Source organism: Geotrypetes seraphini, chromosome 2, assembly GCF_902459505.1.
Source record: "Geotrypetes seraphini chromosome 2, aGeoSer1.1, whole genome shotgun sequence".
NCBI lineage: Eukaryota > Metazoa > Chordata > Amphibia > Gymnophiona > Dermophiidae > Geotrypetes > Geotrypetes seraphini.
Genome location: NC_047085.1, coordinates 46,165,648 through 46,181,410, shown reverse-complemented (window position 1 = coordinate 46,181,410; position 15,763 = coordinate 46,165,648). Strand labels below are relative to the sequence as shown.

Sequence of the window (15,763 nt, the reverse complement as noted above, 5' to 3'; positions counted from 1 at the left end):
GAGCCTGGTGTAACTTTTCCCACAGTAACCACATCGCCAAAAACTTTTTTTTTTTTTACTCTGTATGCTATGGTATAGCATATTCACTGCATTTGCATGCAATGTGTGTTCAAGAGTTTCTGCTCTAGTTACCACTCATGCTGAAACCCTTTCTGTATTGCTATCTTGTGGTAAACCCCGGTTAAACTTGCATTAATGACAGAGGAGCATTCGGCATTGGGCCCACAGTTTGAGAACTCTTTACTCTTGAGTCCTCTCCCCCAGAGCTACTTTGTCTACTTGGACTTGAAGTCATCTTTCCCAGCTCGAATAGCAAATATGTTCCTTTTACCTTCTCTGGCGGATTACTCTCTGCTTTCCTCCAAGATAGACTGCGATGTTCTATCACAGTAAATAAAAAGGCAGGTGAGAATGGAGAACAAAAGATTTCCCTCTCTTGGAAACCTTCTCTGATCTAACGTTGTAACCCTTCTTCCATAACTCTTTTTGTAATCCGCTTTGAACCAAAAGGTAATGGCGGAATAGAAATCTGTAATGTAATGTAATGTAATGCATGTAGGAGTGATATAGCAAAAACAAAAGCACAAAGGGCCTCGGTGAACAAGGACAATCTTTAATGACCCAGACATGACTTTATTGACCCAACACAAGTTCTGTTTTGGCGTACAATGCCTGCATCAGGGGTCAGCCAAAGAACAAAATGCAGTACTCTGTCCTTCTGTGCGCTGCATTTAGGAATGAGACAGAAGAAGTCAGGAAGAGTAAAGGTACAAAAGATGGAACTGAGACCCTGGAAAAGGACATAGTAGAAAACAAGAGGATGTGGTAAAGAGAGACCAGGACCAACCCAATTAAATTTGCTGATGACAAAAAGTTGTTAAATCACAAGAGGATTGTGAAAAATTGCAAGAGGACTTTGTGAGACTGGGAGAAATGGCAGATGACATTTAATGTGAGCAAGTGCAAAATATTGCATGTGTGAAAGAAGAAACTGGATTCTAGCTACGTGATGCTGCCCAGGAAAAGGATCTAGGTGTCAATCGCTGAGGATACATTGAAACCCTCAGCTCAATGTGCAGCAGTGGCAAAGAAAGCAAATAGAATGTTAGGAATTATCAGGAAAGGAATGGAAAACAAAGGTGAAAATGTTATAATGCCCTTATAGCGCTCTATGGTATGGCCACACCTTGAAAACTGTGTACAGTTCTGGTCTCCATATCTTAAAAAAAGATATAGTGGAATTAGAAAAGGTACGGAGAAGGATGATGAAAATGATAAAAAAGAATGAGATGATTTCCCTATGAGGAAAGGCTAAAGTGGCTAGGGCTCTTCAGCTTGGATGATATGATAGAGGTCTATAAAATACTGAGTGGAGTGGAAAGGGTAGATGTGAAACACTAATTGTTCTTTCCAAAAGTATTAGGACTAGGGAGCATGCGATGAAGCTACTAAGCAGTAGATTTAAAACAAAGTAGAGAAAATATTTCTTCATACAATGTGTAATTAAACTCTGGAATTCATTGCTGGAGAATGTGCTGAAATCAGTTAGCTTAGCAGGGTTTTAAAAAGGTTTGGATAATTTCCTAAAAGAGAAGTCCATAGGCCATTATTGAGATGGTTTGGGAAAATCCACTGCTTATTCCTAGGATAAGCAGCATAAAACCTATTTAACTACTTGGGATCTTGCTAGGTTCTTGGGACATGGATTGGCCACTGTTGGAAACAGGATGCTGGGCTTGATGGTCCTTCAGTCTGTCCCAGTATGGCAATTCTTATGTTAAAATTAGAGAGTAGATGTACCCCAAAAAATTATTTTTGATTTTAGAGAATGAAATGTATCGGCTTTGAAAATCTGTATTTCTCTGGGGTTTGGTTTTTTTTTTCCTAACTATCCCCCTTTTTTACTAACGCGTAGCACAGGTTTTAGCGCCAGCAGCGGCGGCAACTGCTTAGATGCTCATAGAATTCCTACGGGCATCGGAGCAGTTACCGCCGCTGCCAGCGCTAAAACCCGCGCTACGCGTTGCTAAAAGAGGGGGGGGGGTATAATATGTATCAATATTTTGCAAAAATTACAAGAAGTTGTTCCATAAAGAAGCTTGCAGCACAGAAAAAAAAAAGAGGAAATGGAAATTAGAAATCGTATCTTCAATCTGGGATGAGGGCAGTCTTTAAAAAAAAAAAAAAAAAAAGGGGAAAAGAGATTCCAACAAAATACTCAGATATGCCTACTTTACTTAACCCTCTATTAACGTATTAACGTAGAACAAAATCTTTTCCAGAGAAAGGAAAATGGTAAAACCAGAGGACATAATTTGAGGTTGAGGGGTGGTAGATTCAGGGGCAATGTTAGGAAATTCTACTTTACAGAGAGGGTAGTGGATGCCTGGAATGCGCTCCCGAGAGAGGTGGTGGAGAGTAAAACTGTGACTGAGTTCAAAGAAGCGTGGGATGAACACAGAAGATTTAGAATCAGAAAATAATATTAAATATTGAACTAAGGCCAGTTACTGGGCAGACTTGCACGGTCTGTGTCTGTGTATGGACGTTTGGTGGAGGATGGGCTGGGGAGAGCTTCAATGGCTGGGAGGGTGTAGATGGGCTGAAGTCTTAACAGAGATTTCTGCAGTTGGAACCCAAGCACAGTACCGGGTAAAGCTTTGGATTCTCGCCCAGAAATAGCTAAGAAGAAAAATTACAAAAAAATAAAAATAAAAAAAATTTAAATTGAATCAGGTTGGGCAGACTGGATGGACCATTTGGGTCTTTATCTGCCGTCATCTACTATGTTACTCTGTTACTAATAAACCAAAGGCTGAATATATGAAGGATAACTAAGGGGCTTTTTATTTCACTAAGGTGCGCTAATACATGGCTCACTACCATGCACTAATTCCATCTCTTGCATAGCCGTAAAATGACCATTTTCCTATTTGTTTTATTTATGACTGTGTACTAATGTTGTTTATGACGTTGTCAGTGTAATATACACCATCAATCCACAACGGCATATAATAAACTTCAAAGTGCCTAATTTCTAAGCAATCTTTTTTTCAGATAATACATTTCTAAGTACCTAGAAATGTATTATTTGAAAAAAAGATTGCTTAGAAATTAGGCACTTTGAAGTTTATTATATGCCGTTGTGGAGAACAATGGTATCTGCCACATGTCGGTCATATTCAGGTACCACTTAGAGAATCGTGGCTACCGGCGCCTAACAGCGAACTTAGACGCTGGTAACATAGGCCTGAGGAAACTGACGGTATAGCATTCATGGAACCGGCATAGCATTCATGGAACCGGCATAACGAAGGGGAAATACCTTGATAAAGCCCCATGGGTGAAACATAGCCTATGTTGGAATGAAGAACCCTTACTATGCTTCACGAAAGAGATGAGTATTAGAAACAAATAAATATAGAGTTCTAAATTATTAAAACTAAAAATATATATATAAATAAAGAGACCGATGAAGACTCTGGTGCTAATTAAACTTGAATGAAATCTACACGCAGGCTGCACCGCTGAGGTCTTAAAGTGGGACAGAATCGGAGATATCTAAGGTTGTTTGTGTCTCTTGCCTATGTATATACGACAGCAGGGTGATCTTGGTGTTTTAAAGAAGTTATTGAAGCTACAACTCTTTTGTAATATGAAATATGGGATTTGACATTCTGTATTGGTATTAGCGCTGTTTATGTTTTAAATGTGTATGATTTTTATAGTGTATGTTTAAATTGTGAGCCGCTCTGTAAAAAGTGGGTTATAAATAAACAAACATGATGGTAGATAAAGGCCAAATGGCCAGCCTGCCCATCTGCAGTAACCATTATCTCTTCCTCTCTCTAAAAGATCCCACATGCCTAACCCACGCTCTCTTGAATTCAGACACAGTCTCCGTCTCCAGCACCTCTTCCAGGAGACTGTTCCACGCATCTACCACCCTTTCTGTAAAAAAAGTATTTCCTGAGATTACTCCTGAGCCTATCACCTCTTAACTTCATCCTATGCCCTCTCATGCCAGAGCTTCCTTTCAAATAAAAGAGACTCGACTCATACACATTTACGCCTTGTAGTAGTAGCTGTCTAAATTTAGGCCCTGGCAGACAGCTCTTACAGAATATCCCTCTTGCTGCCTTTTATTTAGGGACATACAGTTTTCAGTATCCTGCTCCATGTGATTTGTTCTAAACATTTGGTGTGCCTTGGTCTCTCTTGCACAGTTATTCTTATATAAATGGGAAGCTCTCATATTCTATATGCCAAAGGAATCTGCTGAGTTGGTGGGCAGCCAGCCTTCTCCTCTCCCTTCTGTTCAATCTAATTCTTGAACCTTTGCTGTGTGGTATATAAGAAAATCAGGGCCTAGAGAACCAGATCAACAGATTTGCAGATGACATTTTGGTGTATTTTGTGAATGTAGAGGCTTCTTTATCCTGTTTAACTGAGGACTTTGCTTGGTTTGGATCATTTACAAAGCTACCTTTGAATCTGAGTAAGTTTGAAGCACTCCCAACTCCCTCAAGGATAAGATGAAAGGTCATTTTACTCTGTAGTAGGTGACAGATTCTTTTAAATACTTGAAAATTAATCTCACTGTGAACACTGTGTTACTAGATACAAGCTTCACTGCGCCTATTATTGTCAACTTAAAATATTTCTTGCAGGGACGAAGTGTTAAAATCTCTTGTTAATTAGAGTGACAATAAGTCTTATTAAAATGAGTCATTTCCTTAACATCTGTGTGTTTTACAAATGCTACGGATATTGCTTGTTGAAGCAGGATCTCTTGTTAATAAACAGATTGCTAATATAACTTAGTTAGGAAGGGAGGTGAGCAAGGATCTCTTTCATAAGCTGCGTGGAAAGTGGTGTCAGAGTAATATAGAGCTTCCAGATTTTAGATGGTACAATTAGATGTGTTTGCTTAGGCATTTGAAGAATTAGATTTGTGATATGAAGGATTACATGTCTATACAGTATGCAAAAAAAGTTCACCTTTGGAGTCTAACGTATGTCATATACTCCATTTAGAAAGATACGGCACATTTAGAAACCTATATGATAGTTGCCCCACTTAGGGCAGTGTGATGCTATTATTTTTTTTTTATTTATTTTTACCAGTGGGTGAAACAAGATCCAGGAACTTCCTCCTTTTTACGCTTTCAAGGTAATGATGTTTCTCTGAGGACAAGCAGGACTTAGATTCTCACATGTGGGTAATATTCTCAATGAAGCCCTGGTGCGGATGCTAGCCAGCGTATCTATCCCTTTTAGAAACTTGGTAGGTCTATACCAGGGGTGTCCAACCTTTTGGCTTCCCTGGGCCGTATTAGCCGCAAAAAATTTTTGGGGGCCATACAAAATACTTCACGGGGCCACATGCGACCCTCGAGCTACACCATGCATGCGTGAGTGCCTCTTGCCCACTGGAGTCACATGGAACTGTCAGTCTTTATTTTTGTCTGGAGATTGGACAAGCTACGTCTTTCTCATGGTTGTTCTTCTGAGCAGGGACCGTCTGTTGTTAGGTACCATCAACTTGTGTTTGAGTCCTAGCGATTTGATGAATTGCGGATCTAAAAAGAAATTGGTTTTGTACTAGTCCGGAAAGGTCCTCCAGTGTCATCCCCAAGGTTGTTTTCAACGTGGCCAGCCATCTGATTGCAGGTCGCTCTTTTCGCCTGGTTCTTTCGATCTTCCCAAACATTATGTCCTCCAGTGATCTCGCTGTATTTTTTGCTTCCTTGTGGGGTATCTAACCATTTACCCTCTCCCTCTCCCTTCCCTTCCTATAGCTTTATCAATACTTTGATTTCTTTTTCTACAGCCTGGGCTCCTGGCTGGGTCTCCTTAATTATTTTTCCTCCCTGTGCCATTGAGTCATTTTATTTCACTGTGGCTCTGTTTCCCTTGATGCCCCCCAAAACCAGCCAATGTCATGATTCTTTAACTTGTACTCTCTATGCTCAAATGCAGAAGAGGGCTATAAAATCTGGGGAGGTGATCTGAGAGAGGCTCTTAACCCTTCAAGACTGATTCATTGGCATCAAGAGCATCAGTCCTGTGGCTCCAGGAACTATATTGGATACTGGTTATGTTCAGACCTGAGCCAACCGGGGCCTTAGGCCCCCTCCCCCTCCAGTGCATGCTGGTGATGCACTGGAAGGAGCCTAAGGCCATTTCCAGTGCATCCAGGATGCACCGGGAGGGGGGAAGGGTTGCCATTTTGAAGAGGCAGCCCTTCAAGGCAGAAGCGAGTAGGTATCCCTCCTGCCTGATTTTTGTTGAAAGGTACGGGGGGGGGGGGGGTTCTTGAGCTGGGGGAGGGGTGTCTGATCCAAACTCACTCCCAGCCTACTAGACCACCAGGATTTTGTGGGAGAGGAGGAGTGATTGGAAGGTGGGGGTGTGTCAGGGAGTCCCAGTTTTGGTGGCAGGGGAGGGGGTGCACATGTGGCTGGGAGGGGCGCAGAAGTGTACCTCCTATTCTTGCTATGCCACTTCTCTGAGGAAAGGAATGTTACCAGTAACGTAGACTTTTGTCTGGGGAGCAATGTTGGAGGCCTGTTATAATCTCCACCCAAAGCCGCAAACAATTCGCCAAACTCAGTGCTGCTGGTGATCTGGAACAGCCTGCCACAGGGACTGATTGACGAGGTTGCTAAGAACTTCCTAAAGAGACTGAAGGTCTGTGTTTGAAGTTGGGGGGATGGGGAGTAGACACTTTTGAACATTCACGGTGACTGCGAAATTCAGTCACATTAATTGCATCATTTGAATAATGTTGTTTTACAGTGTTGTAGCATGAACATCTGTAACTCGCAAAAATTGCTAGGTAGTAATGATATAATGTCAGTAATATCAACATAAGATACTTATTACGATTAAACAACATTTATTTTATTTATTCAATTTTATAGACCGTTCTCCCAGGAGAGCTCAGAACGGTTTACATGAGTTTATTCAGGTACTACATCATTTTTTCTCTGTCTGTCCCGGTGGGCTCACAATCTTTCTAATGTACCTGGGACAATGAGGGGATTAAGTGACTTGTCCAGGGTCACAAGGAGCAGCGCGGGTTTGAACCCACAATCCCAGGGTGCTGAGGCTGTAGCTTGAACCACTGCGCCACACTCTAAATAAGTTCCCAAAAAAGCAAACGGGGAAACGTTCTGCAAAAACTGGTGAGGCCCAGAACAGTAAAAGATTCAGAGCAGACTAAGATGAAGAAAAATGTAAAATGTGTTTATAATCGAGTGAATAAAACATAACAGTCTCTACCAGCCTGACATGGCCATGTTTCGCCCCATCAAGGGCTGCATCAGAGGCTATAATAATTTTTTAAAAATCAGTGCTGTATAAGGCTCAAACTTGTCTTGTGATTACAAATTGATTCACAAACAAATCATACCAGCACAGCAAATTGCTGTGTGTCGTACTGGTTTTATTCATCTGATTATAAATAAATTTTATGTCTTTCATCACCTTGGTCTGCTCTACATCTTTTGCTGTGCTTGATGACTAAATAAGTACATAAAATTTTTGCAAAAACCTGTGTGTGTTTGGGGGGGGGGTACTTTTTTATGCCTAGCCCTGTATGTGTGTCTGTTTTGATCTTTTCCCAGCTTTTCTCTTATCTTTCTTTCATGGCAGGCTGATGAATTCTGAAAGCAAAGTCTTACAACCCAGGGAAGAGGAGGGGGTAAAGTATGAGAGGGCCTTCATAGCATGCGACTTTATCCAATGGCTGACTCAGGAAGGAGAGGTCGTGACAAGGAGTGACGCAGAGCAGCTGTGCCGTAGACTGCTGGAGCACGGCATCATTCAACATGGTGAGAAATTCTTTGGGAAACAGAAGAGAAGATGCTGCATTTTCTCTTCTTTTTTTAAAATATCTTTATTCATTTTAACGCCAAAAATAAGCGCAACATATTTTTACAGACATTTTTACACTTTAACAACATTTAGGGCTTCTTTTACGAAGGTGCGCTAAGCGTTGCAGCGCACGCACCGGATTAGCGCGCGCTATAGCCGAAAATCTACCGCCTGCTCAAAAGAAGGTGGTAGCGGCTGGCGCATGCGGCAATTTAGCGCGCGCTATTCCGCACGGTTAAGGCCCTAACGCGCCTTCGTAAAAGGAGCCCTTAGTCAGTGAAGACATGAAGACTGCAAATCAAGTGGCGCAAGCTTCCTCCAAAGCAAGGCAAATCATAGGTTGCATACGCAGGAGTTTCGTCAGCCATAAACCTGAAGTCATTATGCCATTGTATAGATCCATGGTGAGACCACACCTGGAGTACTGTGTGCAATTCTGGAGGCCGCATTACCTTAAGGATGTGCTGAGACTAGAATCGGTCCAGAGAATGGCCACCCAGATAGTCTCGGGACTCTAGGATCTCCCATACGAGGAGCGGCTAGGGAAGTTACAGCTCTACTCACTCGAGGAACGTAGAGAGAGGGGAGACATGATCGAGACATTCAAGTATCTCACGGGCTGCATCGAGGTGGAAGAAGATATCTTCTTTTTCAAGGGTCCCTTGGCAACAAGGGGGCATCCGTGGAAAATCAGGGGAGGGAAACTACACGGGGACACTAGGAAGTTCTTCTTCACTGAAAGGGTGGTTGATTACTGGAATAGTCTTTCACTTGAGGTCATTGAGGCCAGCAGTGTGCCTGATTTTAAGGCCAAATGGGATAGACATGTGGGATGTATTCGTAGAGATAGGTAGGGAGGGTCATTGGGGTGGGCAGACTAGATGGGCCGTGACCCTTATCTGCCGTCTATTTCTATGTTTATATATATGTATATATGGAATTCCTCAAACCCTAATACCACCAGATCCTCCCACAAATTAAAACTATCCTTCCCCTCGCTAAAAGGCATTTCCCACACAGGAAAGCTAGGGACCTCCCTCCACTTCAAAATCACTGAGCTCTGGAACAACCTTACTTCCCCTCTTCGGAACTTGAGCTCTCTCCAAGTTTTCTGCAAACATCTGAAAACCTGGCTTTTCTCAAAAAATGTAAGTCTCCCTCCAACTTAGGAATCAAGGAAACTCTTATATCTTGGCATCCCAAGTCCTCTAAATTTTCTTCACACTTCTTCCTCTAACCCTCTGTAGTTCCTTCCTATTTCTCCTACTGTAAACCGCGTCGAGCTCTACGAACGTGGAGATGATGCGGTATACAAACCTAAGGATTAGATTAGATTAGATATGTTTATATTTATGACAAATACATATATCATACCCCCTTTATACATATCCAACAATTGCACTCTAATTAAAAGTATCTCCCCACTCACCCTGAACATGTATGATCAAAGGGCAAAATCAACAATCACTCCTTACAGAATTCTGTCAATGACTTCCAAACATCCATAAATTTCTTATAATGTCCCTGTTGTATAGCCATCATACACTCCATTTTAAAAATGCGGCATAGAGATTCCCACCAGAAAGTATAATTTAACCGATCCCAAATTTTCCAATTCCTCAAAATAAGGTAACCCCTGTCATAATAAAGAGAAGTTTATTATTATGGGAAGATATTTGACTTTTAGCCCTCATTAACGTGCCAAATAGCACGGTATCGTACGTCAATACCACTGGATTTTCCAATACTTCATTCACTTGATCCCAAATGGATCTCCAAAATTTAAGTATCAAGGAGCAATAGAACAGTAGATGATCCAATGTCCCTACATCAAGATGACCGTGCTGCATTTTCTTCAAATCGCTTGCCTTGTTGCATACTGTATAAAGACTGTTTGTTGATGACGTCCTCAACTAGTGAAAATGTGTTTATTTATTCATTCATATGTTTGTCAAATTTGGTGTACTGCAATATCACTGAGTATCAAAGTAGTTTACAATATTTCATTTAAAAAAAACAACAACAGAAAATATACAGTACATTAAAAACAAACCACAAAAGATAAGACATAGAGTAGGGGACAGTTCCATTGCACAACAATTTTTTTCCCTTTATTTATCATTTTATTAATCAAATTATCAAGAATAACTTCTTGTACAGTATATGATCAAGACAACCAGCAAAGGAGGCGGACCACCTGGTAACAGACGAAATAAATCTGACAGAGTTTTTGGAAGACACTCAGGATGTGATCCAGAGTAGGTCCACCATGGTAATAACATGCATGAGTGAGATAAATAAAATGTTGATAATGAAACTTTACTTTAAAAATAGGTTGACTAAATTTTGTGGAGATTTGGTTAGAATTTTTCCTGATGTCTCAAGAGCTACAAAACTAAGAAGGAAAGAATTTCTGAAATTAAGAACAAGAGTCTTAGCTCTTGAGGCATCATTTTACCTAAAATTTCCATGCAAATGTCTTGTTAAAGTACAAAAACACAAAACTCCAAAACAACTGCCAGAGAAACTTCACAAGATACCATAAAAAGAGGCAGAAAAAGATCAATTGGTTCTCCAAGAGACTGTCGATTGGCTAAATACCCACAGCACACTACAATAAACTCCAAACAGGAGATAAGAAAATCACAAATAAAGTTTAATAAATTTTAATAGGAAATGCCCTCAGTGTGATAAGACAGCGAAAGGAGCAATGCTCCTGCGCTCAAATCATAAAGCAAGGACCACCGGTCCCTGCCCCCACACCATCATAGGGCTTTTCCAGGGTGTGTGAATAAATCAATCAGTGCAAAAAGTGCAAAAAAAGCTGTCTTATCACACTGAGGGCATTTCCTATTAAAATTTATTAAACTTTATTTGTGATTTTCTTATCTCCTGTTTGGAGTTTATTGTAGTGTGCTGTGGGTATTTAGCCAATCGACAGTCTCTTCGAGAACCAATTGATCTTTTTCTGCCTCTTTTTATGGTATCTTGTTAAAGTACAAGACATTGAATATGTATTTTGGGATCCTATCCAATTGCAACAATTTCTAATAGCTCGGAACAGAAATGAGATTTTTCTTTTGCCTTTAAATGATTCATCACTGAGAAATATGGTAGGATGTTAGAGTCCCAAATAGTAGGGAATGGTTAAGATTCATATGAATCAAGAACTAATTTCTTAGTTTTCCTTTAATTTTGTTAGCTGAAAAGTAGCATGTCTCCCCATTATTGTGGGCTTGAAAAGGATTGTTTTGTGCTGTATAAGTATTATTAAAACTGTGTAAGAAACCTTTTTTTTCCTTGGTATCATTTGATATTGTTAATTATTAAATTTATAAATTTAAAAAAAAAAAAAAAGGCAACCAGCAAATACACAGAGAAGAAACTAAAATATAAAAATATAGAAATAATTATTCTGCTTAATCAATTTTAAAGTCCCACATTAAGATGGTAATCTGAGTGAGAATAAAAAAGAAATAAGTATATCAATTTTATCAGATAGGCGGATAGCTGAGGGTGGTTCACAGGAGTAATTTGCTTAACTTAAGTTGTTACTATCTTTCCATCAAGACGTTTCATGGAGAGAAACCCCGTTAACTGTACAGGTTCAAAGAATATATAATTAGAAGATTTATACTTTACTATGCATTTACATGGGTATCGTAATAAGAATAAAGCACCTATCGCAGTAACCCCAGGTTTAAGAAGCAAGAACTGTTTTCTATGCTTCTGGGTTTCTTTTGTCACATCAGGAAATATTTGGACTCTCTGTCCCAAAAACTCTTTGTCTATTTTTAAAGTATAACTTTAGAATCCAATTCTTATCAGGTAGGAGCACAACAATTGTAACTGAAGTCTATCCCCCTCTTCTACGAAACCGCAATAGCGGTTTTTAGTGCAGAGAGCGCGTAGAGAGCCGCGCTGAATGGCCTGCGCTGCTCCCGATGCTCATAGAGTTCCTATGAGCGTCGGGAGTAGCGCGGGACATTCAGCCCGGCTCCCCGTGCTAGAAACTGCTAGCGCAGTTTCGTAGAAGAGGGGGTATGAAAAAAAATGTAGCACTAAAACTTGAAGGTAATGAAGCATAAAAATTATAAAGAAAAAGCTCTCTCGAAAAGCCACGTCTTTATGATGATTTTAATCTAAAATAGACCTCCTTTTATTGATATGTGCTAGAGGTTTTTAGTGCGAGCTGGTGAGGTAAGCTCACCGACACTCATAGGAATTCTATGAGCTTCGGAGCATTTGTCACTAAAAGGGGCAAATTCTATAAATGGCATCCTGATTGTAGGTGGCGGTAGGCATCCTACCGCTGTCTAACCAGCCAATCAGGACGCACGTTTAAAAAAATTCTGAGGCAGGCTGCCTATATTGTAGACGTCTTTGCGAGCATGAAGGGCCGCCTAAGCTCGCTCAAGGCTGGGTGTGGTTTTGCCCAGAAGTAGCCGTAGGCGAGTTTAGATGGCCCTAGGCGTCTGAAATGTAGGCGAGCAAAATGCTGGCCTACATTTCAAATAGACACAGCCGCTGAACTGACTGCGGCAAGGGATTCTATAGAGGATGCCTGTGTGCGATTCTCTTAAAGCCCGGCTTCTGAGACTGGGCATCCTAAACAGAATCTGGCCCAAAATGTCTAGCACAGCTTGATAAACAGGGGGTGGGGGGATAGACTGCAAAGAAATGGGTAATTGGTTCCATGATCTTGACCCATGCTTGAGGAATCAAGATTAGCATCTGAAGATTGCAATTTCTTATAAGCAAATTGAATAAGTACAGTGGATGCCCAGTATAAAAAGACTTATGCAGCAGAAGAAGTATCTTATACTGGGAGCCACTGTGCTGCAATCAGTAAACATAACATAACTTTATTCTTCTATACCGCCACACAGAAGAGAGCTGGACAATCAGCGAAATATAAAATACTAATAATAAAAGTACAACATGTTTCCTAAGGTATAGCCAGTGTAGGGATCATGTAAGCAAAATGATTAGCTTTATAAAGGATCTATTCTCTCTCCATTATTATTTAATATTTTTCTTGCCCCATTGATGACTTTGTGCCAATCTGTTGGTTTTCATGTATTTGCCTATGCTGATGATATTCAGCTTTTACATCCATTAGATGCTAGTAATTCTTCTGACATCATAGCGATTAATAAGAAGCTTGATCAAGTTTACCATTGGCTAGATACTAATAGATTGGCACTTAACATTAATAAAACTAATGTGATGCTCTTCCCATGGAAAGATAGTTCTAAACTTGTCTCTCCTATTTCCATAAAAAATGTCCCCCTATAATCAGTTAACAACATTAAAATTTTAGGGGTGATTTTTGATCATAAACTAACTTTCCATGATCACATTAGTAATATTATTAAAGCAACCTTTTATAGACTGAGTCAAATCCGTTCACTTTCTCAATTTCTTTGTTCAAAATCCCTCAATATCCTCATTCACTCTTTGGTGATTTCTAAAATTGTGTAATGCCCTTTTTAAGGGAATTTCTCTGAATGAAATAAAATGTTTACAAATTATTAAAAATGCATCTATTAAACTTATAACAAAAACTAGGAAATTTGATCATGTAACTCACCTTCTTAGGAAAGCACATTGGCTTCCTGTATCTCACCGGATAACATATAAATTATGCCTACTTACTTTTAAATCCCTCCTTTATAAAACCCCAGCATTTATTTATAAACTATTAATCCCTTATACTCCTAATAGAACATTGAGATCTAATGAACAGAATTTACAGACGATCCCTTCTCTTAAGGTTATTCATATTAGACGGCAATTTATTTATTCTGTTACAGCACCTCAAATTTGGAATTCTCTCCCTATTTATTTAAGGGAAGAGCGTAATCTGGAGAAATTTAAGAGTAATCTAAAAACCTTTCTTTTTATAGATGCCTTTGATAATTAATTAACCAGTTCTCTGGTCAATTTTATTGTTTAATATTATGGCTATTTTCTGTTTTCCCTGCCTTATGTTTTTTCCATGATTGTTTTGCTTTCTTTAATGATTTTGTATTTCACTTTCCTTTCTTTCCTTGTGTTTATGGGTATGTTAAGTTTGTCACAAGTCCTCTCGGACTTATTTCATTGTTAAGTATTGTATTGTTCCCTAAATATTGTAATTTTATTATGTTCATCGCTTAGAAACAAGATTAAGCGATTAATCAAAAATCTCATTAAACTTGAAACTTTAGAAATGGGTCCTTTTACTAAGCTGCGGTAAACACTAACGCATGCATACTGCGGCAAAAAAGTGCTTACCACAGGGTGTGTTCATGTGTCCTACAGTAATTTTTGCATGTGTGCTTCCCAAGTGCTAAAAAAAATAAAATAGTAACATAGTTAGTGACGTCAGATAAAGACCCAAATCAGTGCTGGGGTGAGTAAGGGGTAGAGAGTAGATGTGTTCTGCACTAATTGGATAGTGTAGCTACATTGCTGCGTGCTAACCAATTAGTGCATGGTTAATGCATGAGCCCTTACCCCTACAAAATAGGTGTAGTTAAGTGCTCATGTGCTAATGGCCATGCGCTAATAGGAAAATTAGCGCATGGCCATTAATGCTGGAAAAAGAGAAGTCAGTCATTTTACCCATGCAGTAAAAATGGCCTTAGCATGCAGGGATGACACAAGTAAGCTGGTGCTAAGGACACTTTGTACTGCAGCATAGTTAAAGGGTTCCAAAGTAATTTATGATGTAAATCATATTTTAATCAGCAAATGAAAGGACCTCAAATTAAAAAAACATATAAACTGTATAAGGATAGAGCTTAGTAGTTAGTGTAGATGGGTATATGAACATAATAATAGTTATAGTGGGTCAGACCAGTGGTCCATCTAGCTCAGGGATCTCAAAGTCCCTCCTTGAGGGCCGCAATCCAGTCGGGTTTTCAGGATTTCCCCAATGAATATGCATTGAAAGCAGTGCATGCACATAGATCTCATGCATATTCATTGGAGAAATCCTGAAAACACAACTGGATTGCAGCCCTCAAGGAGGGACTTTGAGACCACTGATCTAGCTCAATACCCTGTTTCCAACAGTGGCCAATTCAGGTCACAAGTACGTGGCAGAAACCTAAATAGTAGCAACATTACATTTTACTGATCCCAGGGCAAGCAGTGGCTTAGATTAGATTTTAATCTGTTGTCAATTTTTATGTTTCTGTAAAATAACTGTGTTCATACATGTTTTAAAAAAAAAAAAAAAACACATCAGTAATTATGGCACAAAAGGAATAATAATAACTTTATTTTTGTATACCGCAATACCACAAACAGTTCAGAGCAGTTTACAATGTAAGAGAGACTGTACATACACAGCGAAGATACAATGCAAGGGAATGTAATATGCAGTTGAGCGCAGTTTACAATGCAGGGGACTGTACATATTCAGCATGGGTGCTTATACAGTGAAGATACAATGCAGATTTACAATGCAAGAGCCTGTACATTTACAGCGGAGATATTTATTCAGTGAAAATACAGTGCGAGCGACTTAAGAACAAGATAAGATGCAAGAGACTGTATAATGCGGTTGAAGTGGATTACTATGCAAGGAGAGGTCGGGGGAAGGAGAGGTGGTAGAGTTTGGTTATTTGGAGGGGAGGGGTTCGAGAAATTTATCAAAGAGGTAAGATTTGAGAGATTTCCTGAAGGAAGAGTACGATGGGGCAGATGAGATGAGGGTGGTCAGGCAATCTGTCCATCTGCCAGCTTGGAATGAGAGAGTTCTATTAAGGAATCTTTTGTAGGTGCATCCCTTTGGGGATGGGTAAGTAAACAGATAGGCATTGCGCGTTCGATTGGTGCCTGGGAACGCAAAGTGGTGATACAGATATATCGGGGATGAGCCAGATAAGGT

The 15,763-nt window shown here is 39.8% G+C and overlaps 1 protein-coding gene across 6 annotated transcripts in view; it reads left to right on the top strand.

Annotated features, from left to right (window-relative positions):
- Positions 1–15,763, top strand: part of DEPTOR (DEP domain containing MTOR interacting protein) — a 111,900-nt gene that overhangs the window by 23,834 nt on the left and 72,303 nt on the right. For all 6 annotated transcript variants that reach the window (XR_004538278.1, XM_033933071.1, XM_033933073.1 and 3 more), the window contains exon 5: positions 7,660–7,838. Coding sequence is in view for 5 of the 6 variants with exons in the window: in XM_033933071.1 (XP_033788962.1) it covers positions 7,660–7,838 (179 nt within the window). In the remaining variant the exon portion in view is untranslated. The remainder of the gene's footprint in view (positions 1–7,659; positions 7,839–15,763) is intronic.